We start from the raw sequence: 24,243 nt of genomic DNA, 5'->3' as shown, positions 1-24,243 counted from the left end.
TTTACTTTTGGAGGGATGTTTGTATATCTCTCTGGATATGTAGCGAATTGTTGGAGGTCATCAAGAGGGCATGACCTCTGGTTGACCTAAGAGCAACACCTGGGCAATCAGAAGCTTCTCATCCCCCACCCCCCATTGGCATGTGGGTTCCATGTGCCCACCATTTGGGGCTGGAGTGGTTTTCAAGGAGCAGCCTGGAGACGGCAATGTGTTGGAAACCACCTGGATGGTATGCAGGTGCCTGAAGCCACTTAAGGCCTGTATATGAGCTTTAAGTTTCGGGCGCTGTGTGTGGGGCTGCTGAGACAAGCCTCCTAAGTAAGGCCCCTTGTTTATGAATCCGGTGCCTGTAACTTGGAGGGGCTCGCTTCTTTCTCGTCCCTCCTCGCCCTCCACATATGGGGAAGAACTTTCAGATTTCACCTGGAAAGCTCCCGAGGCTTTGAGCCAACTTCAGTGTCTTCTTCCACTTTCATGTTTGATTTTTTTCACTTTCTTAATAGTGACTTTTCGGGAGGGGGGTGGAAATCTTAAGTTTAACAGGATCCAATTTTTCAATCTAGTTGGTTTTTTTTTTTTCCCCATAATTGGTTGTTGAGGAATGTTTCCATGCATGAGGGTTGGGAGGTAGCCTAATAGGTTGTTGTCTGCATACCTTTTGCCTTCGGATTGATTATACCTGGAATGAACGTTGTGATGGGAGGTAGGTGGGTACGAGCTCCCCGACGGTTGTCCTGTCAGGGTCACTTTCCACGATTCTGCTCTCCGCTACAGGAGGTGGGCCTGTTCCCCACAGGTAAGCATGACTGCTTTAGCTGAGCTCTAAGAAGCTCTTCTGCGCATAGTGCTCAGGGGTTAAAGGTCACTGTCATAGGCCAGGGGCTGGCGTCATGACCATTGCTGTTACTAATATTTTTAAAGATTTTATTATTTATTCATGAGAGAAACAGAGAGAGAGAGAGAGAGAGAGAAATAGGCTGCCTCGGCGAGCCTGATGTGGGACTGGATCCCAGGACCCCAGGAACACTCCCTGAGCCAAAGGCACACGCTCAACCACTGAGCCACCCAGGTGCCCACATGACCATTACTATCATTGTCTCTCTAGGAAGTGCTCCAGATATACTCCTCTATCAGACTTCTTTTGCTGTTTTTTTTTCTTTGTTTTTCAGTACTACAAGTTTAAGAGTGCCAAACCTGTTCTTATTTTGTTGTATACTTGGTAATGAGCAGCTATTGCATCTATAACGAACAGGTGAATGTAGGCAAGTCTGTATATTCCAATTTCTTTGGAGAAAATCTTTCATGAAGAACTATTTGATCATGTCAGTTGGGCAGAAAACTCCCAAATATTTGGATTCTTTGAGATTTCTTTGTAAATCTTGATGTCAGAGGCTCCTCTTAAGGCATCCAATAATTCACTGAATCGGGCAGATTTACATTTACTTAGATTCCTTAGGTCATCATAACTTAAGCATCCTACATTTTCACCTGGATTGATTACCAGTTAATGTGTCAACTGACTTTTTGAGGAAGAAACAAAAATACAAGAGATTAGAGTTATTTTCCTCTTTATTGATTCTTAGTTGTTAGATTCAGCCTAAGGTCCGTGCTTCCATTTACACACTAGAAGCAAAGCCAATCTAACACATCATTTGATAAATTTTGTTTTTTGGCAAGTCTCTTTTCTGTTCATCCTTAGGGGAAAGAGATACCTTACTTTTCCTTCGCGATTTCTATAAATTGAGAAAAGTAGTCCCGAATCTATAGAATTGGGGACATTCAAACTGACCCAGAGCCATTAACTCTTTGGAGGTAACTATAAATTTCATACAGACACATATCTCTTAGCTCTTTGCTTCACAAAGAATCAAATTATCACCCATTCCATGTCAAGTATAACCAGCATAGGATGTTCTAACTACAAATCTACGAAACTGACTTGGATGTAGGTCAAAAGAATGTTTTAGAATCTCCCTTGCTAAATAAGTTAAACGATTACATTAGTAATTCTCTTCAGATGTCCTTTTTAACTCATTTGAAACTATTTGCAGATAGAAATAGAGCTGTCTTGAATGCTGATCTCAATATGAAATATATAGAATCGCAAAATACACAAAATTATTGATGATAGAACATCCCACAATCAGGGTGCTATGAGTTTTACATTAAAATTTAATTATGTAGTAAAAAATAGAGTTGTCATAGCTAGAAAAAAATATTTTCAGAGGCAGCAGATACCCTTGGTGGAAATGGACAGTCCTACGTAGAAAGAAACTCCAGGAAGTATGCAAAGTAGACACCAGGATACTCGGCATATATAATTTAATCAGAGATCACACAATATGACAAAAACAGCAGGTGACTAGAATAATAATCTGCAACACGTGAAAACAGTTTAGAAAATGAATTAAGGTCCTACTCTGACAGTAGGCTTCTTGGAAGTACAGATGTGGAATCAGACAGATTTGTTTCATCTGGTGCTACCTTTCCTTGTCATCAGATTACCTAGAACCAATAGCTTGGTATGATTCAAGCAGTAGACGTGTTGTTGATTGATGAACTAAGTCTTCTCTAGTGAGACTGTTTAAACTCCTAGAGCCACAAATAACTAACTATTGATATTTTGGTATTTTAGATGTAAAAGCACATTCTTCCTAATAATCGGAAATACAGCTTAAGACTATTTTGTGGGACAGACCTATGATTGTCTCTTGTTGGGTAGAAGTCTCCTATTCGGTGACATGTGCATTCACACATCAGACGAGAATCTTAGAGACTGATCCTCGTGGAATCTTCAGGGAAATCTTGTCCAACTGTATTTGTGAAAGCAGGAATCTGTTTGGTTGTTAATTTTTATCAATTGGGTCTGTTGACTGGCCTAAGCCTAAGACTTTTCTCCTTTTTTTTTCCCCCAGTCGTGTAGTTACAAAAACTGTACATTACAAACAGTGTAGAATAGAAACAAGCGGAAAAGAATGTGCCACACATCCCGGGTAATCATCTATATGCAGTTAAATTACAGATACAAAAGAAAATACAGCCTACTCCCTTATAGTGCACAGTTATTTTTTTAGATACGATGTATCACTAGTAAGTAGTCATGGTCACCAACTCTAGTTGTCTCCAGCACAGAGAATGAGAGCGAGATCCGTTCGGTACAGCTTCCCCCCATCCGATAAAGCCATTATGCTTTTCTTGTACGTTGGAATATTATTAATATCCAGATCCTGTACAGAACATAGATGGCATTGTTATCCAGCTACACATGGAAGTCCATTAACCACTGTCAAATGATAAAATGTAGGATGAAAACTGCTTGTTACATCGGTCCATTAAGACCTAGATTAAATTCTTACACAGATGTGAGTAATCACAAGGTTGTTTTAAAATCTATTTATCACAGTTACGCTGTTTTAGGCCAGTACCAAATCAGGTTAAGAATTGAATTCTATTTCTGCTCTATAAATCTTTAAAGTAGATTTCCAAAAACGGATGTGCGGTGCTTCTGGATGGATCCTTCTAGTCTGCCTAAAAAAGTGGCATAACTAGATTACCTGTTTATTCTTCTCACACAGATCCTTCAGTAAAGCATCCAGTTCATTTTCATCTATGTATCCATTGCCATCCTGAGGGAGCAGAAATAAACCAGTATGCAACCAACTCCACAACAATGAGGAATGTAATAAAACGGAAATAGTGGATTCTTCAGAAAATCTCCCTACTGCATACTTGGCGGATATTCCAACATCTTAATGTCAGACCCTCAATCTTAATTGCTCCAAAGGCCCCAAATACACACGAATTGCCTCTCCTGCAACACCTTGCATTTATAAAGTGCTTTGAATTTTTCGAAGTACTTTCATATTTAACATTTTCATATTTAACATTTATGCTAACAGTAACACATCCTGTTGAAGGAAGTAGGTGGTCATAAATATCTTCAGGTGAATGAATTCCCTGAGGCCTGGGGAGGCTATGTGACTAGCCTGATGCCACACCAAGTAGGCGCAGAGCTGTGAGAGAGTCCATGAGGACTGACTTGGTCCAGGAGTAGAGGAATTAGAAGAAAATTAAGGATGGTAACTAATGACCTCGCAAACCTTTCCTCATACACATGGGGGAAGATTCTGCAGGATATTTTCAACTACCTCAATCCTCATTCCACCCTGTACAGTGGGTATAATCTCCTTTTTACAAATGAAGAACCTGAGGTTTAGAGGAGTTTGGTATCTTATTCAAAGCCTCAAAATAGAGAAATTGTAGCATGGGATTTGGATCAAGATTCTTCTAATTGGGGGATATCATAATACATTTACTACAACAAGAATAAATTGCCTGAGTAATTCTAATAGCTCCTGTTTATTTTAATTTGGACCTTGAGTTTGGGAGATCCCCCCCGCTTAAGTGAGCATTTTCCAAATTCTTCTTTTTTTAATTTTTTAATTTTTTAAAATTTATTTATGATAGTCACAGAGAGAGAGAGAGAGAGATGCAGAGACATAGGCAGAGGGAGAAGCAGGCTCCATGCACTGGAAGCCCGACGTGGGATTCGATCCCGGGTCTCCAGGATCGCGCCCTGGGCCAAAGGCAGGCGCTAAACCACTGCGCCACCCAGGGATCCCCTCCAAATTCTTCTAAACAATCAAATTATAAGAATGAATTTTTACCTGATCATATAACTCAAAAGCTTTATTGAACTCTTTCCCACACATTTTGATTCCCTAGATGATAGAGAAGAGAGCAAAGATTAAAGTACTATTATTTTTTTCATTGTCTACCCTGGCAAATCTTCTACAGTCTAACTTTTCATGGAAAAATATTGTTTGTGGTAGGGAAAAAAGAAATACCTGAAATTTAAGAAGAAAATTCTCCTGTACAGGTAGTAACCTTTTGGGGGAGAGATATTAATAGATTAGATTATTTTTTTTGGACAAAGATCAACTTATTTTAATATTCATGTACTTCCTAAACTCACCGGGCCATCTCAGTTAATTCCAGCTTCCCATCATTATTTGAATCAAATAATTTCAGCTGAAAGACAGAATGTTGTTACTGTAACCACTGAAGAATTATTTATTGCAGGAAGAAGAAAAAGTAAAGTACTTTGAGTTATCAAGTTCTTATATAGACAGGAAAAATCTAGAAACTAGCCTTTATTAGACTTGGCAAATTTTCAGTTCTAGTAGTTGGGTCAATTGTCAAAGTTTATCAGGACAATATAGAATAATCCAACAGGGTAACCATACTCTTAGGTTCTAGAATACTATAGTTTCTTTTTCTTTCTTTTCTTTTTTTAAAGATTTTATTTATTTATTCATGAGAGACACAGGAGAGAGAGAGAGAGAGAGAGAGAGAGAGAGAGAGGCAGAGACACAGGCAGAGGGAGAAGCAGGCTCCATGCAGGGATCCTGACGCAGGACTCGATCCTTGGTCTCCAGGATCAGGCCCTGGACTGAAGGCGGCGCTAAACTGCTGAGCCACCCAGACTGCCCATAATTTATTTTTCTCGCAAATCTGTGAATGTCATGATGGTGTCTGGCAGTATACAGCATGCTCTAAAATTCTCCAAACAATGATGTGAAAAGAAATACTTCCCTCTTTTAGAGCATAAAAGTATAAAGAAAAGCAACAGGCAGATAGTATGAATAAATTCTTAGAGAATAGAATTTCTGACTAATTTTCAATTGTTTTATTTTCCCTTCCATACTAGATACCTCCTCGTTGCACTTACTTTCATATCCTACACCGAGACCTGTCCACATATAAATGCACTCAGACCCTTATTCAAGAAGCATTCATGTAACAGTTGCTACTCTATTAAAGTACATGGAGGGACAATAGGTGAAATGTACTAAAATAAGTTTGCATGCTACATATGTGAAACAACTTTTTTTTTTTCAGAAAGGAATGTGATCAGGGTACTAACGTTTATGGGTTCAGTGAAGTCTCTTTGGGGAGAAAAAAAAAGTCTGGCTTGAAATGTTCTAAGAATCCTTTGTAAGAGGCAGATTTTTTTTCAGGATCTGATACACATTTTATAGTCTGTTGACCATAGTTCTGATATCCTTAAACTGTCTACTAAGACACTGGACACCCGATCATGCAATTTAGTGTCCACAGGGGAATATTTCCCTATATATATATTTAAACCTTAATTAGTTCTTGATTAACTTGCCTCTCAGATTTGAACTGGTTTATGACATTGAATCAGATATGCCAGGCCAGTCCAACAGGGGGAAAACTCCCATCTGAGTAGTTTTTAAAAGACTGCTTCATATTTCTACCTGGAAAGGAGTCTTTACTTTAAATAGACATCCCATAAGCCTGGCACAAAACAAAATTGATAAATGTAGGTTATTGTCCATTTCCCATATGCTATTCAGAGCTTAGCCTGCCCACCGTGACACATTTGTATGCTAGTGCTCTGATAAGTAGATTAAAAAGGATGCTTAGCAATGAAAAATTTTCAATTGTTTTGAAATTAAAGATTAGTCTCATTTTAAAATATTATACAGTGAATAAGACAATAGTAAAGTTCTAGTGGATTTTTTTTCTTGTAGGCTGACAGGTTGAAAGTAAACCTCCTCACTAAGGTTTGTAATCAAATCTTGTATAACATGATTTTCCAGGGTGACTAAAAAGTCTAACTCCTTTATTCATCTAATAGGTCATAGTTTGTATAATATACACTTTTTAAAATAGGTTATTTATTTAAATCTAGGGTAAGAATTTACTGTACCTTTATAGCACTTAAAACATGTATAAATATATGTACTGATTTGGATAATTTAAAATGTTGCTTGAATTTCAAAAATTAAAATGTTCCAAAATATTAGTCCATAGCTTAATCAGTTTGGCAAAGACTTTTCCTCACAGCCCTAATGCTATGAGTCAAAATGCGGAGATTGCCTACTTGAAATTCACAAAATTCATGGGCATTGAATTATTCTATCTTGAACTTCATAAATGTGTTCATTCCTAAAACATTAAGGGCCTGCGTGTAAAGCAATTTCCTTGGTTCTATAATCAATATTCTAGGAGAGATCTTGGTTATACTATTTATCATAGCATCAGGCTCAGGGTACATTTGGAACTCCTCACCCAAAGCACCCAGACAGTATTGCAAAATACTCTTTTCTTTTTTTTTTAAGTCCCTCAGTGAAGAAAGTAACTGTAAGTTGCATTTAAACTCTAACAAAATTTATGATTTTGTGAGTCATCATAAAAGCTGATTAAGAACCTCCATAATGTTTTTAGTGATCTAATATATATATCTATATGTATATAAATATCTACAGTATAACTTGCATATGTATAAATTATATAATTTAATGATGTACTTACACTGGCTTTGTAAGAAAAATGAGTGATCTTTTGATAGGTATAAATTACCTAGCTCCACCAGAAAGGAAATGATCGTGTGTTGAGCCTTAAAGCCAATGACAACAGCATTCACTCAACCTTACAAGGTATAAACATCCTTACGCATTTCACTTGAAAAGTGAAATGATACCTGTATGCATGTGATGCCCACATGGCTTATTTCATTCTCCATAGTCTTGAGAACTAATGAGAACACAGTACTGTTTCATAGGTTCTTGTCTACAGTCTCTCCAAGATCAGTCTTACCATTAGGTCTGTATACTCAGCTAGTTTTGTATCATCGACAGTCTTGTTTGCTTTTTCCAGCAGGTCCTTTAGAAAGTTCTGTTAAGACAAAGAACACCCAGATAAATGTCACAAGTCACCTACAGTCTGTTTCCATTTCAGCCTGCCTTGAAATGGAATGTCCCAAGAATGCAAAGAAGGCCTCTTTTTGAGACTAGAACTGGGTGAGGAAAGGACCTTAGAAGGGAAATTATTCCACTTGGTTCACTTGGCATTCCAGCCATGATGCTGCCTTTGACAGGTACGATATCTGCCTCTTACTGAGACCTGATCTGCAGTGGTCTGTGTTGCACAGCTTTTATGACCTCAATTAAATGAGTATCTGGATTGAGCACTGTGCAGGAATCCGAGAACAAGCTAGTATACCAGCCAGGCCAGTGGATGTATTTCTACATAATGATACCTTCACAAAGGTTCACATGACTCTTCTGTAAGAAACACAAGGCCCCCTCTCTATGCCTTTGTAACGTAAGTGAAAATTATTAGTAAGCCAGATGGAGGGCTACCTCTAATTTTAAGTGTATTTTCTACCCTCACAAGCTGTATTTTCACCTTAGCTTATAGCCAGTAGGATATTGTTGCACCGAAGGGCCAGTCAGGTAGCATTTGGGCTGGATGCAGTCCCAAACACGTTGGTTAGAAGGCTTCAGCTGGCTGTTCAGACTAAGACAGACACAGATGATGTTCTCTAATCCTTGAAGGATATTTGAATCATATTTAAAATAGAGATTATTGTGGGAAGGGTGGAAAAGATAATTATTAATTTGACAGTTGGAGTTTAGGAGGGAATTGAATTTTTTTTTAAACAGAAATAAATCAAAAGCTTTACAAAAGGCACATAAATGACATTGTTAGCACTTAAGCATATAATACTCATTTTGTCTAGTGCTGTTCATTTGCAACTCCTTTATTTTTTAAAAAAATGAATTCAGTTCTGGAAAACTAAGCAGATACTGTGTTGGGGTATTATCGAAGGATTGGGTTTCTTTGGTTCTGCAGTGGTTTATGTTCTTCCCAAATGTACCAGTTCTCCTGGGTTGATTTAACTTTATTCTTTTTGAGGATGGAGACCTTTTTCTTGGTTTGATTAAATGTATTTTCATTTCAAACATTCCATTTCAAATCCAGAGTGAAGCATGGAAAATTCAAAATTATCTATTGGGGTGAATTTTATTTTTGAGCCTTATGAGTCTTTTGTCAGAGATTAATTGGGTTAAAAAGCCTCATCAGAGACTAAAATGGTGGTCACAAAAATAGCCTGGGAGAAACCTCGGGACGCTGAGATTCAAAGTCGTGTCTGAGAACAAGTGATGTTTTACTCTATTATGGATCTTAAAATTAGCTTTCTTGAAAGATCCATTAAACAAGAATACCAACTTATCTTCAAAATTCCCCAGAGAGGAGGATTTCTATTTAGACTCTCTTTCTGAGAATAAAATGTAGAACAAAGAAGGTCAGTTTTAGAAATGAACTAAGGTTTTCATTATGAACTTGAAATGATTTTTAATAGATTGTGTTTTCTGGTCCTACAGAATAAAAACACAATAGCTTAACTGTCGCCTTGTGAGTTCTGGGTTGTTGTGCCACAAGTTTGTATCAAAGATCATGTTTTCACATTAGAAATATTTCTGTTTCTCCGAGGTTGCTGTTGAATGTGTTTTTAGCGATTTTACAGTGGTGCAAATGTCCTAGATCTATCTCTAAAACTGTATGTGACTCAAACCACGTTAAACCATGACAAGGAAACTGGGTTTGATATTCCTATTTCCATACATGACAGGAGGAGAGGCGGCCCTTCATGACTAAAGCTTGGAGGCATGTGGTGTGGTGGTGGAAAAAATATAATTAGCATTATCAGGTAATCTATATTCTTCCATAAGCAGCTGGGTAAATGAAAAACTAATCTTTCTAAATTTCCGTTTCTCAGTATAATGGGAATGGCAATACCTGCCTTTCAAGTTTTCTGCGAGGATTAAATGTTAAAATAGATTTTCGGCACCTAGTGCTATACCTGCCACATAGTATTGAGGACCACATAAGTGCTCAATAAGTATTCATTTGCCTCCTTTTGGTTACTCTCTATCCTGAAGATAGACAAAATAGGATCTCTGGACTGAGAGGTCTTGGGGTCAATTTAAGGAAATGAGGGAAAGATGTTGCCGTACTTCTGAAAGACTAGTAAATTATCGAGTTCATGAATAATATAATTTATTGTGCCTTGTGTATTTCACAGAATCTTTCATGTACAGAATTTTACTTGGGCTTCACAATAAATCTGAGAGGAAGGTATTAGTTATTATCTTCATTAAAGAGATGAAAAAATCAGACTAAATCTCTTGATTTTTAGATCTCTTTGCCTTCTCCTTTGTATCCCCCTTTCCTCCCTGACCAGGTCCTCTGTACGTCCGGGAGAGATGAATTGGTAAATTCATTTTCAAAGTTGCAGTTTTTCAGAAGTTTGATTATACGAGTCTTTTGTTCTTGTCTAGAAGCAGGAGATTTTATGGAATGGGTAGGGATTTGGAGGGAGAGGAATGTGGGTTTAAACACTGCAGCCTAGGATCTTCTTTCTGTGTGGCCTCAGTTTATCCCCAAACTTTTTTCCTCATGAGGGTAGTACTAATCTCAGAACTCACATGAAGATTAGATAAAACAATGTGCATAACAGATAGTTGGTGTTCAACAATTGTTTCTCTTGAGAGAGAAATCTATATTGTTTAATTTATAAAATAAAATGGCAAATTTCAGTGAAAAGGAGTATCTTATTTGGTTTAGTATATTGTTATATCTATCTAGTCTAACAACTTGTTTATACCACAGAAAATGCTAATTTTTTTTTTTTTTTTTTTTTTACACTGCTGAATAGAATTTGAAGAAGTACTTGAAGTCTCTTTTTTTAATCTGGAACTTCATTAACGATGTGGAAGAGTGGGTGAAAATATGCCATTGCTCAACATAAGTTTCTTTTGTGGGAGGCTTTTTAAAAAGTTCATAATTCTATTTAAAAGGAAAAAAAAACTTAACCTAGGTTTTTATTTGCTTACCTTAAGCTCCTCAGTTTCTATGAAGCCACTGTGATCAGTATCATATTTCCTCCATGTCTGTAAATCATTTTGGATAAAGAAAACCAAACATATTTTTTAAAAAAAGCCAACAATTTTCCTACATTAAGTAGCTTTCTGAAGACCGCACTCATTGACAGAGCTCTATTTTACCTTCATGAATTCCTCACAAGACTTCAGCTGCTGGCATCGGAAGAGCAGCAGGAAGTTCTCCTCTGTGGGTAATACATGAGCCAACTGAAAAAGATTTAAAAAGCTGTAAGGAAAGCAAGCCTCTGTCATTACTTCCAGCTTAATTTTTCTTGAATGTATTTGTTCGAGGCAGTTCTCTTGCCTAGAAAACTAGGAGAGAAAAAACATGAGGATTGACCTTCCCTTTCTGATACTTTGTCCCCACAGAGAGCCATTGTCTTTTCCAATGCTTGGGTGGCCTTGAGTGGTGGGATGTTTGGTCAGTGAGATGGCTGCAGCAGGTGTGCTCAGAAAGCTCAGATAGCACTGGTTTGACCACTCATCTGCTGGACACCCAAGCACATTCATCCCTATGGCTTGAACTCTTCACCTCTTCTGTGCCATAGAGCAGTGTTGCTCTTCTAAGGGTGCATAGAATGTCATATATGTGGGGACATCTTTGTCATGTAGAAGGAAGGAAATGATGAGAAATGTGAAGGTGGGGGAAGGAAGGAAGGAAGGAAGGAATGAAGAAAATATGCATTCCCAGATCTAAGGAGACAGTCTAAGAGAGGAAAAGAAGATAAACTGAAGACAATTGTAAGGCAGTGGAAAGAGAGATGGAAAAGCCAATTCACAATGAACAGTGGAAATAGAATAGTAATAGGGAAAATCCATTTTCAAACTGTTGGTTTCAGCTAAGAGGATGTCCCCTGTCAGGATCCAGGACTTGGGTTTATGCTTTCCATTTCGTGACCCTATGACCTATCTCCTTAGCTCTCCTTTCATAACTTCAGTAACCCCCCCGCCCCCTTTTTAAGGGGAAAAAAGGCTCTAGATCCCATTTTAAGATGACCATTATCTATTATGTGCAGGGAAGGAGGGAGCTGGATTGATGGCCCCACTGCAGGCATGGGTTCTATTCCTGGCTCAGCTCCTAATTAGCTGTGGTCCCCCAGCAACTCCCTCAGCCACTTCTGGATCTTACTACCCTTATCACTAAAATAAGGAGTTGAAGTAGAAACCAACGTCTCTTAAATGTACTGGGCTCAAGATGACCTTGAGAATCTGTTACAATCACAACATCTTCACCATTAAAGAATGAACCTACACACATTGTATTTCCTCTAGTTTCCTTGAAGTTCAGGTGTGGACCCTTATCTCTGTATTTTAGACCAAGAGCCTGTGGTATGGATCAACCTTAAGTTCAGTATAAGTTCCAAAATTTCTACCAAATTATAGGAAAGGCTATCTCCCTCTGCCTCTTTAAAAAAAATTTCATTCATTTAGATATATTAAAAACCTTAAGTTGAAATGATTTTATATTTATGTGAATTTTATATTTATGTGTAAGTAATCTGTTTTTTTTAATGTCCATATAATAGATTCTTTAACTTGTTTTTAGGTCTTGAAAATAATACCTCAAACTAGATCCATTCAGTTTACAGACAGACACTGCATATGCAGGTGAAACTAAGGAACAGGGCCATATATCCTACTAGAATGTTAATAGGACTCTGCCAGAAAACGTTTTGTTACTTTGAAATAGAGTTCACTAGTATAGTTGTGCATGAACATAAGGATTCATTTAGGAGATAAGAAATAGCTAATGCCAATTCTTTTATTTATTGGTATGTAACTTGTCAGATACCACTTTGTAAGTTGTTGTTGGACCATCCATTTCGGGAGCACAGGGATCATTCTTTGTCTGAATTTGCTGAATGTTCATCTGCTGGATGCTCCACATGTTATATGCCTGACATAAATGCTCGTGGATTGGTTGATAATTTTACTTCATTAAAAATACCAACTTAACATGATTTATAGTATTCATTTTTACTATCTTCATTGCAATTTTCTATATTGCTTAAATTTTAATAACTCTGTTTTGAACAAAAGTAATTCTTTCTTAAAAAATTACCCTTGTCAAAATCCTCCAAATACATGAAAACAGAAGAAAATTAATGAACTGGTAAGCAATTACCAAATGTGTAAAATAAGGGAAAACTTAACCATCAAAGTTTCAAAAATCAAAGTTCCTACAATTGCATAAAGCTTAGAGGTCTCTAGAACATCAAATATAGAGGTGGTAAAATTGGACTGCATATATAGTATAAATATATATTTCCTTTCTCATGCCATTTTGGTCCTACTCAGTTTCATTATTTGAAAAAATACAGATTATGTCTAAATGTGCATTTTCAATCTATTAATTTGATCTGTTAATGTTACACTGAATATAGTGCCATCCTATTTTGGACATTAGAAATGAGTCTCAAACATGTAAAAGATTTTAGTATGACAAGCCAGGGATTCAAAGAGAAGCAATGAATACTTGTGGAAAGGATGTAACTATAGTAAAGTAAAGAAATCCTCTTAAGGGTGTGTTTCACAATGTAATGGTCCTGCTGTGGCTGCTTCCATCAATATATAGGGAATTAATGTTCAAATTTCAGAGCTGGACGCAGGAAGTCTCCAGCTCTAGTGCCTTAGAGCATATATACAAAGTAGGGAGAGGTCTTTTATCATAGGTGTCAAGTAAGGCCACTTTGTTCTCAGATTTGCTGAGTCTCTGCTGTCCCTGGAAGTACTCAATAATGCCTGATCCAATGTTATTGGTAGTTTCTTAATCCTTAGTCTGCCTGCCTGCTCTGAACTCCCCCAAATTTGTTTTGGGTTGGAAAAGAGAATATCCAGGGAATAAGTAGAGGGCAGACAGTTGTGACCAGAACCCCTCAGAGCTTCAGTTTTAAGAACTGGTGCCTGTCACTGAGAGTGGGGAAGAGAGTGTCTCCCCAAGATATATGAAGACTACATACATACTTCTTGAGGGTAGGGTCTCTGTCTTACTGGTTCTTTGCCCAGCACTTATAAAAATGTCAGTAAATACCTTACTGAACTTATGAATGAAGGCAAATGGCTATTGTCTAGAGTCAGCAGAGTATAGATAAATAAGGTTCCTTGGGAGATAATTCAAATAACTTATTACTGAATTGTGGATAGGGTTGGGATGGATATTGTGATATTCCACCCAGAGCTCCCTTTAGGTGCTGGGAGTGTTACTTTGGGAGAGCCTTTGGGAAATTATCTAGGCTTTCACTGCCTTCCCAAGGACACTATGTCCTATGACTGATCCACATGAAGAGAAAAAGGCACAGCCCTGTCACTCAACTGGGACTTCTATGAAGGGCTATTGAGGCTCTGGAGCCCACTGTAGGGTCAGCTGAAGTTTCTACTGAGACTGTATCACCATGGCCCATCATCTCCCTCTGCCCAGTTCTGTTCATTTCCCCTCAACAAGTATTGGTCTGAACATACTTCCTAATAAACTTGCTTATTACTAATTTTCAACCTAGATCTGCTTCCCAGGGAACTGAACATGTCACAGGGGCTTTTTTTTTTTTTTTACATCTTTGTCCTCTTCCTAGGCATAATGTAGAACTCTTGCCTATGTGTTGGAGTAGGTTGAAATTCCTTGCTACAGCTCATGCGGCTCTGATTCAGAAACTACTGGGCACTGTGCTGGATGCTGGGGATTCATAGTCACTGTGCTTAAGAACCTTATGGGAGGCAGATAATTTCAAATCTTATTCCCACAATTTCAAAAAAGGAGATATAGTGATAAAGCTAAGTATTAGGTGCATGGAGAGCACACACACTGGGTAATTTTACTAGAAACAGAACTGACTGAGGCAAGTCAGTCAAAGCACACATGAGGCATGATTCTTAACTCCTAAAGACATTCCTGGTGCGTGTTAACCTCCTTCAACACATATTAGCAAAGTATTCACTTCTTTCATTTGGGAACTGGAGAAGTATTTTTCCTAGGTAAGTGATTCCAGGAAATTTGGAAGGCAAATAATTTTATATAAATTTAAGGCTAGTTGAGTTTAATAATTTTAATATGAGAAGTTATAGAAGAGGTGGTTAGAAGTCTTGGCATTCAGAAGAAGGTGTAGATTTTTAGTTGTTTTAAAAAAATTATAGCAAATATATTTGTTGAGCTTTTACAGTGTGCCAGGGTTGATCTATTTGTTTGATGTGCTTTATTATCACATTTGATGTTGATACTTCTATACGATCCTTTATTACAAAGAAACAGAGGCAGAGAGAATAAATGAACTGCTATTATATAGTTTATAGTTTGAGCCAGATTTGAAATCCAACCATCTGACTTTCTTGACTTTTGAGGCCTTCATCTGTAGCCATCAGCCTCCATTAAAATCTTCAATCAAAAACATTTTCCTAATCACTTAAAAATATTTATACAGAGGCAAGTTTTTAATCTGATTCTGTTGGCCATCATTTCTCCAAATTCTGAGGTGGAAAAGTAGTCTGCCATGAAAAATTACATTCACTATAGCTAAATTCATATTCTCAAATCCTACTGTGGAAGAAAAGAGGGTAAGCTGTGTAGTGTCTGCTTCCCTGGGAGAGATGTTACAATTTCAGGATTAAAATAGCTTTTAGGTCTATTTTATTTTCAGTGGATGCACTGACCTGGACAAATAGACACAAAAAACCTGAAGAGGATGGTAGGTTCCCACACGTTGCCCAAGGGACCAGGTGAAAAGCTAACAGATCTGATATCCAACTAAGGGAAATATCTATACTTACTAGAAATTTCTTCTCTGGTACCCACATGATCTGTTGAATCATTCAGTCTTCCTTTCTAATTATTTTAATCAGCCTTCTTGCAATAGAGCTATTAGTCTGAATAAATTTAGAACATTTTTTGACTGTCATGGTATTTGTTAAAGTATCTCAGAATTTTACTGCTCCTGTTTTGAGTTCATATTAACAATCTCTTTATAAATGAACTGTAATTATGTGGATTTTAAATCTAAAGACCTGACATTTTAAAAATTCAGAAGAATGACATCTACATACCACCCCTCATTTTATATATTTCTAGATAGCAAAAGCTTGTTGTTGGCAAGGTCCGTCTACTTCAGGACAGAACTTTGAAAATTAATCACTATATTTTCTGATCTTTTGAACAACATATTTCAATTAAAGCCAAATCACTTTGGCCCATTTCCAACAAGAAAGCAGACTACCACATGAATATCCTTTGGTTTACCTTGATTAGATTTTGAGAAGCCCATCAGTATGCCTATTAAATATATAGGCAAATCTAACCTCTTTTCCCTTTGAACATCAAAGCTACAGTATCCTGATGTGAGTAGGTAAATCAGTAAAAATTTTGGAAAACATGGGGTTTCCCATTCCTTCGTGGCTGACAATGGGGTTTGTGTATTTGTGTCCCATGTTATATATAGGATTTCGTAGCAAGTGATATATGTCAAGTGGGGGAAAAAAGAAAAGATGAGCTTCATTTTATACAACTTCCTGGTGACACTATAATTTGGGCATTCCCACTCTTACTTTCCTCACTTTCGACATGTAATCTGTAACTTTCAATTTCTTTCCAATGATTTTCAGAACCTCTCTTTATGCTCTTCACTCTTACCCACCCTAGACTGGATCAACATGCCTATAAACTCCTGCAGTGATTATTCTTGTTCTCCCATTCTAATTCTCCTCTCTTCATTTAATCACCATTCTACCCTTCTTATGTGTAGCTGATAATTTAGATTAAAGAAAAGAATTCTAGAATCAGGGTCAGATCTAGGCTTGTATACATCTGTTGTCACTCTTGGCCAGGGGGACCTTGGACACATCATTTAACCTTTCTGGGTTTCAGTTTCTTCATCCTGAAAATGAGGAATTTTGGTTAGTTTTTCCCTAGGAGTCCTCTCCAGCAAAAAATTCTATCCTGGAATAGTTAAGTGAGACACATAAGAATTAGAGTGTTTCTTTCAGATCAACTGAAGAAGAATCTACAGAAAGTTTTGCCCAAATGTTTCAAATGCTTTGGCTGGATAACTTCTCTGTACTTTTTGCATCCTGTTCAGCCAGGCTAAACATAAAGCCTTGCCCTAAATAATTGACCAACTGAAGCTTGAAACTATTTTCTTTTAATGCAGAAAATGCACAGATTACTTATTACTCCCAAGAAAGTAGTTTAAAGGAACATGGCTGGGTTCTGGCTGTTTCACCATTTATTTCATATTTTTTCTTTAACTTTAGCTGAAGTCTATTGAAGCCTCAGGTTCCCCATCTATAAAAATAGATCCACATATTATATTTAGGCTTACTTTATTCTGTTAGAATCAAATGAGACAGTATATTTGTTTAGAAATTACATATTGTCATACTAATGTAAATTTTCTTATTGTGATTGCTATAAAAGCTCCTCAGTTTGTTTCAGCCTTCCTTCTTTATCCTCTCCTGTTACCTATCTTTTCTCACACGTAAAAGTTTTCTATAACAGTTTCTTATCTCAAACTTTTAGAGAAATTTCTTTTCTCAAACCACCAGGACAATGTGACCCCCCCAGCCTCTCATTTAAATATAGCTTCAAATTATAATTCACAAGTGATTATATCATGTATAGTAAAAGCTGGATTCAAACAGATTCATCTAATCCTTTTAAAAGTGTGAAATGCATTTGAATTAAACCCATGCTTTTAAATACTATTGTTTAATGTATCACTGAAGAAATGAAAATAAATAGCTGAGACCATTGGAGTCCTTTAAGGTGAAGCATGTTATATGTAGGATGATGGTCCTTGCTCTATTGGGATTATAAAGTATGCCAAACTCTGAAATAACAATTTCTGTAATTTCACTGACTTTAGATTTTCCAACTCATTTTGAACAGATTTACCTCATCTCATTTGTGTCCCTTTAAAAGTTATTTTCTTATCCTTAATGATTTCATATCTTGATTAGTTGGCCTCTATATCAATCTGTAAGTCCCAGTACTGTTAATTTATTCATTTATATTCTAATGAGTTATACATAGGTAAAGGGGAAAGTGTATACTCCAGGGAAATGTTTTAATTACAAAGATAATAATAGTATGCCCTTTCTTAATTCCTTTTGTAGTAGCTGCTTAAAAATAAGTATTTCACTCTGACATGACAGATGTCGTATAAGATCAACTAATTGAAAGCCAGGTTAATTCTGAGTCAAAGGTAAATATGACTACATATTATTGACAGAATACATCACAACCTAAGCATATCACAATAATTATACTTTGACTTGGCATATTTTAAAATATTTATTTTCTTATTAATTTTTCTGGACAAAGCTGTCCACTCAATTTCTCTAATAGGTCGTAGAGATAAAGTAGCTGAGACACCAGAGTTTCCAAAAGTACAAGTTAGGAAAGCAACAGCTCTTGCACAAATCTGAGAATGCTGAAGAACTGATGTATGATCAAAGTCTAGCTTCCTTGATTCATAAACAAAAGTTGTCCTCCATAGGAATAGTCTTTGTCAGAAGATAAGATTTGACAGCCACAGTTTTATCTTTTAGAGATTCAAAAGAAATCCTTACCTCCAATACATTCTAAAATATTCATTAACTTAATTAAGTTCTTTGCTTTTACTAAGGCCAACTGTCAATCTAAAATAGAATTTCAGGAACCAGGTGGCAGCTTTTTGCCAGTGTCAAGGGGACTGCAAATATATCCTTTCATATTTTAATAGAAAACTCCACATTGTTAAACAAGAAATACCAGTGAACCAGGTACTTGGTTGGTATTTTATCCAAGGGAGGCGGGGTAATGTAATGGCCTAGATACTCATCCAGAAGTCTGGGACCTGAGCTTCTAACTATACCTGTGGCAGCAAATGGGTGCATGACCAAAGATCAATCATTTCACTTCTCCACATTTTGGTTTCATAATATATTAAATTTAGGCTCTGGATTAGGCAAATTCTAAGGTCTCTTCCATTTCTGAGCATTTTTGATTTTATAGTTTTGAATAGAAGACAACATGTTACTTAGGCAAAATAAACCTTTCCAAATTGGTCTTGCCACATCCTGTTTGAGTTGGATTCAAGTACAAAATGAAGTTCATTTGTCAAAAAAGTATATCAGAAAAATGCATTAGTTCCTTACCTCTACAATTCCTATTTTTCCATCATCTCTCTGCCCATACTGATCCACAAAGGTTTTCATCTCCGGTGATAACTCCTAAAATTATATAAAAGAAGTTAAGTTTATTGTAAAAATTACCAATTATGTTTCTGATGGTGTTAATAACTCTTGCAAAGAATAACTGGAATTGAAAGCATTTAGAATTATGCACACTGATGAACTATTCTCATGAAAATTAAAGATATACCTGATACACAGTATTTACTGGTTTCAAATGAAAGGGTTATGATTATCATTTCTGAATCAATTACTGATTTGTCTTCTATTAGTTTTGAGAATATGTTATCCTTTGAAAGTGTAGTCAGAATTATTCAGCTCATAACAATGAATTCAAATATACTTAAAACATTGCTTGCTTCAGGAAAGATTTTTTTATATTATTATAATTGCCCAAAACATTTTCCTTATTTTAATATATTTTATCCATGAGAAGTAATAAGGGGTGTTTTCAGTTTGGACAAGCAAAAAATGTGAATGTTGAAGAGTGCCTCACATTGTCACTCCTCAGTGCTTCCAGTGCTTTCCAGTGCTTTTCCAGAAGTGGCATTTACTGATTAAATACTTTGAAAAATTAAATTCCAAAAAATAAGATAAAAAAATGACTTGGCTAATTTATGCTTTCATTAGGGACAGACAATATTGATAACCTTATAATATAAGCTATTGGTTCTATGTTTAGGATCTTTGCCTCCCTGAATAACTTAGAGAATGGTTTTCCAGTGTGTTCTTGTTTCCATTTTTTTTTTTTCTGAGAGGTTTTCTCTCCCAGGTATTTTAGTACAAGAATATACATTTAAGAGTGACAAAATGAATGTTTTCATCTCATTTGAATTATTTTGACCAATCTGTTCCATTGCTTATGTAATCTTTTCACATATTGACAGATTGGGGGCCACGAACTGTAAACTAGTGATCTGAATATAGAACTACTATTCAGGAAGTTGAATTTATACCCTTGGGTCTCCAACATAGCCCATTTTAGATAGCCCTGTTGCATTAACTGAAGCCAATTTAAAATAGGTCAGCCTTTACTAATGTCCTATTCTATGTCCTTGGGAAAGAATATTAAGGTCTCAGTTTTTATCACAACTAACAAGATGATGGTATTATCTATCCCATGAGTTTGCTTTAGGGATAGGTAGGTTAATATAGTTTAAGAGTTATATTGAGGCTGACTATTATCACTACTAGTTGTTACAGAATCCTTTTTGAACCAAAGTAAATATCTTTAGTAGAACTGAAGTAACAAATGATAATCAAGCAATTTAATTATAACGTAGTCTTTAAAACAAAGCTCTTCTATGGATTAATTGTAATTTGCATTTATTAACATTTATTACAGCAATAACTATAAGGAAGGGAAAGAGTTCACCCCTTGGCATTAGTGGGACCATCAATTGTTTCTTGCACATACCGTAAACAATAAATAATTTGATTTTAAATCTTAGTCATGGAGTACCATTAGTTTAACTGGCAGACTTGACATTTAGTTTGTGAGCTTCTTGGATGGTAATTATGCCAAAATCTACATTTTAAATAGTATGAAATGTAGTGACAATGGTAATAAAGCTTTATAAAAATGCAAATTTAAAGACTAAATATGTTTACTAAGTGGGGAGTCAGCTTCTCCCTCTCCCTCTGCCACTCCCCCTGTTTGTACTCTCTCTCAAATAAGTAAAATCTTTTTTAAAACATGTAATGTTCTCTTATAATAGTAAAATTTTAAAAATTTCACATTACTAATAACACAAGCCAAACAGTGCTTCCATTAATTCAATGAAATTTGTTATCATGTGGCCAAAAATGAAACAAAACAAAACAACAACCCTGGTTTTTAAGGTTAGTTTTTATGCTCTAAAAAAAAGAAGAAATATATAAAAGCTTTACTACAGTGGGACCAGTAGTATAGGGACATATTTGTCTGGTACATGAATGTCTCAATCCAGATTTCAATTTAGATTTTATCTATCCAAAGTCTATATACATAACCTAGAAAAATACTCAATAATCAACATATTAAACAACTTGGTATAATCTTGTACCTGTGCTCAAGTCTACTATTTGAGTTAACATCTAATAATTAGAATTTCCAATATTCTAAAATTGGAGGCTGCGTAGTAGAAAAAGCTTTAAAATCTTTAGAACTCTAATATGAAGTTGTTTGTTTACAAAAAAGTAGAAATATTAAAATGGGGAGAGGAAAAGGAAAAAATCTGAAAAAATATAGTTTCTAAATATTTGAATTTCTAAATTGAATAAATTACAATATTAAAATTCTATAAAAATATAATCATTTAGCTACTGGAAGTGTTACAATATTTTAATTTGAAATTTTATGGCAAGTAAGGTTTTTCCAAACAGATATTTTAAGTATGTTTTTAAATGAGATGAGGAACTGTTTTTGCTCTATTAGCCAAACATATATAGAGTTATAATAATATTGCATGGATTTATTGTAATATACAAAGAGGGGGAAGGTGGGGAGAGAATATATAAAACATTTTCTATTTGATTTCATTCTATCATACTTTAAATAATATTAAATCTGGGTAAAACAATCTCCAGAGTATTATTTGGTTTTAAATCAATTTGGCCCATGATTTTAGCAATGAACAGTTCTGTGATGAATTATAATACATTTTAGAGTCCTCTGGTAGTCTTTTGAATATGTTGTACAGAGATGTGTATCACATAGTTTTCAATTTAGATAGAACAAAAAGGAAATTCTATTAGTAACTTATAGATTCATAAAATATCTATATCTATATGTATCTATGCTTGAGCTGGTGATCTGCTTAAAGATCAAACACAATATGTGTTCCTCTAAAGATGTTTTCCTATAAAAGTTACATATAATCTGTAATGTAAGTTTTCTAACTAGTGGTTAAAAGGCCAAAGATCATTAACCTCTAACTAGCCTAATCCAACACAGTCTGCTGAAATGTAGTCTTAATAAACCCCAGTACACTAGTAAAATTCTTATCCTATTTTCCTTTGTACAAACATCCCATCTATGTTCTAAAGCTGGGTATATTTTTTATACTGACAACATCTTAACAGGTAAATTTATGCCCACAGGAGGTAATTTATAACTGGAAGGAATTGTCATTTATTTAATTACCTACCGGCTTAAATCACAAATATAGCTTGTTTTCAAGACCCCACTAATTGTTTCCAATCAGAGTGTAGCTTTGCTTTTTGAAAATACATGGAATTCTTAATATTGTTTTACTTTTTACGTCTCTGACTTTTGGGTTTTTCCCCTCTCAACAGAAACGAACACCTTTCTTGTTAAGCTCTTGCTCATGATTATGTTGCAAGTTGTCCAACTTTCCCCCCAGTGAGAAAGGTCAAGACAGAACGTTTTCTTATCTGTCCAACCACATCAACCTCACAACAATAAGTGGCAATAAAACGAGAGATACATAATCTGCAGATCTGTTTCCTGACCACCAAGGGGCAGAAATGTATTTCTAACCCCCCCGCCCCCCCCCCCCCCACTTCTCATGCAGTTAAAGAAGTTAAAAATTACCTAGTTAGAACTCCATGGAAGAGGTGATCTGCTAAAAGATCTCATGCACCCACTTTTCTTTTAAGCATGATTAAAGCAAGTACAGGTATAGAATCTATATTTTAAAAGCTCTGACTTCAAAGTGTAAGGCTTTTCCCTTTCGAGGATCTCCCCCGCCCCACCCCCCTTCAGCTTTCCCCTTACACAATTCGGAAAAAGTGCTTTTTTTCTTTCCTTTCTCAGTAGAAACCTACATTCCCTCAGTCTACATTTCCTGGAAACCACTTGATCTGGCTAGCTCATTATGAATACTCTAGAATATTTATATTTCAGGGATGAAGGTCTTCTTCCCCGCCCCCCCCCCCCCCCCCCCCCCTTGGTTGCAAACTTAAACCTACCAATCCAGCCTTCTTCCGTGCTTGCTGGAGTTCCTGAATCAAGTTCTGCAGCTCCTTTCCTTCCAGGTAGCCACTTCCTGCAAAGACAAAGAGGCAGCCAGGTATCAGACCTCTCCTCCCGGAGTTTCTTCCCCTCTCAATTTCCATGGCAGCTGTGGTTCTGGCCACCTGCGAGGCTCTCTCCTGCCTGGACATTGATTAACCCTGAAAGGATAACGGCAGCGGCAGCGCTGCTCTCTCCGGGGTGGATGTCAAAGTCGGGACCCACCATGGTACGGATGTTAAGTGCGGCCATAGAAACTTTAGGGTGCAGTGTCCACCCCCCCACACCTCTGCAATCAATCTCTGCTTGCTCTCTCTCCCTCCCCACCCTTCCCCGATTTCCTACTGTGCATATTCTTGGAGAGCATAAAAGTTGAAGGTTTTTTGGGGGGTGGGGTGGGGAATAACCTAAGAAAAAAGAAGATGCATATAAACTTTCGAGGAGCCAGCTGGAAGAGACAAGATTAGGGAGGTGGGGAGGAAGTAAAGAAACGAGGGGATGATAGGATCAGGAGGCGGCTCAGGGTGGGATGGGTGGGGGGAGAGGGAGGGAAGGGGCAGGGGCCGGGGGGGGGGGGGGGGGGGGGTCTTCACACAGTTAAAGAGGGAGGAGATAATCACCGTCTGCGTCGAAATGAAGCCAGATCTCGAAAAACTGTGAGGCTGTGATGAGGGAGGATTGCAGGTGGGACTGTGCCATCGTGCAGCCGAGTGTGAGTGAGTGTGCGTGCGCGTGTGCCAGCGGGAGCGCGGGGAGCGCGGGGAGCGCGGGCGGCCGGGAGCTGTCCTCGGTGCTGAGCGGTGCTGAGCGGTGCTGATCCGAGTTCTCTCTCCACACCCCGCACCCGGTTCCCAGCATTTATCCTGCCTGCCGGGCGCGGCCACGCCTCCTCCTGCCTCCCAGGCCTCATTCCCGCCTCTAGCTCGCGCCTCCCAGTTCTCTCCTCTCCTCCCGGGAAGGCTGGCTGGAGCCGGAGTTGGGGAGTGTAGGGAGCAGCAGGTGGTGGGAGATCCTCGGCGCGGAGACTGGAGGCTGAAAACAGACACCTCCTCCCCCCCATCCCACCCCACCCCTCCACACACACACATTCTCCTAATCCATAAAATACCCTCATTCCTGAGTATCCTAGTGCAATAACTTGAGGTTATTGGTTTTCAGATGCAAGAGGAAAGCTGATTAAAAAAAAAAAACAAAACAATTGTATAAATGACATCTCTCTGTGTGTGTAAGAGAGAGACAGGGAGGGAGATTTCTCCAAGACATTTTTAGTATTGGTTTAAACAACCTCAGGTGGAAAATTGGCAAGTCTTAGGTTACCTTGATTAATGCGTACAATCCACTTACTGATGTCAACCACTCTGTTTCGTGCTGGAG

General features: G+C 37.2%; 1 protein-coding gene across 1 annotated transcript; it reads right to left on the bottom strand.

The window, feature by feature from the left end:
* Positions 1–1,551: 1,551 nt before the first annotated feature.
* CALB1 (calbindin 1) lies at positions 1,552–23,818 on the bottom strand. The gene is made up of 11 exons (XM_072734345.1): positions 23,490–23,818; positions 22,827–22,903; positions 18,879–18,953; positions 10,884–10,967; positions 10,713–10,769; positions 7,630–7,707; positions 4,976–5,031; positions 4,848–4,887; positions 4,668–4,721; positions 3,555–3,626; positions 1,552–3,227 (listed from the first exon to the last, which is right to left on the bottom strand). The coding sequence occupies exons 1-11, from the start codon at positions 23,725–23,727 to the stop codon at positions 3,114–3,116; spliced, it is 945 nt and encodes a 314-aa protein (XP_072590446.1). The 5' UTR covers positions 23,728–23,818; the 3' UTR covers positions 1,552–3,113.
* Between the last annotated feature and the right edge of the window lie 425 nt (positions 23,819–24,243).

Source organism: Vulpes vulpes, chromosome 13, assembly GCF_048418805.1.
Source record: "Vulpes vulpes isolate BD-2025 chromosome 13, VulVul3, whole genome shotgun sequence".
NCBI lineage: Eukaryota > Metazoa > Chordata > Mammalia > Carnivora > Canidae > Vulpes > Vulpes vulpes.
This window is presented reverse-complemented; position numbering and strand designations above follow the sequence as displayed.

Bases quoted from the DNA above. Each gene is read 5' to 3' on its own strand.
- CALB1 (XM_072734345.1), bottom strand. From the start codon at position 23,727: ATGCTGGGAACCGGGTGCGGGGTGTGGAGAGAGAACTCGGATCAGCAC. The intron at 10,770-10,883 runs GTAAAATAGAGC...AATGATTTACAG, and splicing joins CTTGTGAGGAATTCATGAAG to ACATGGAGGAAATATGATAC. The intron at 4,722-4,847 runs GTATTTCTTTTT...TCTATCATCTAG, and splicing joins ATTTTCTTCTTAAATTTCAG to GGAATCAAAATGTGTGGGAA.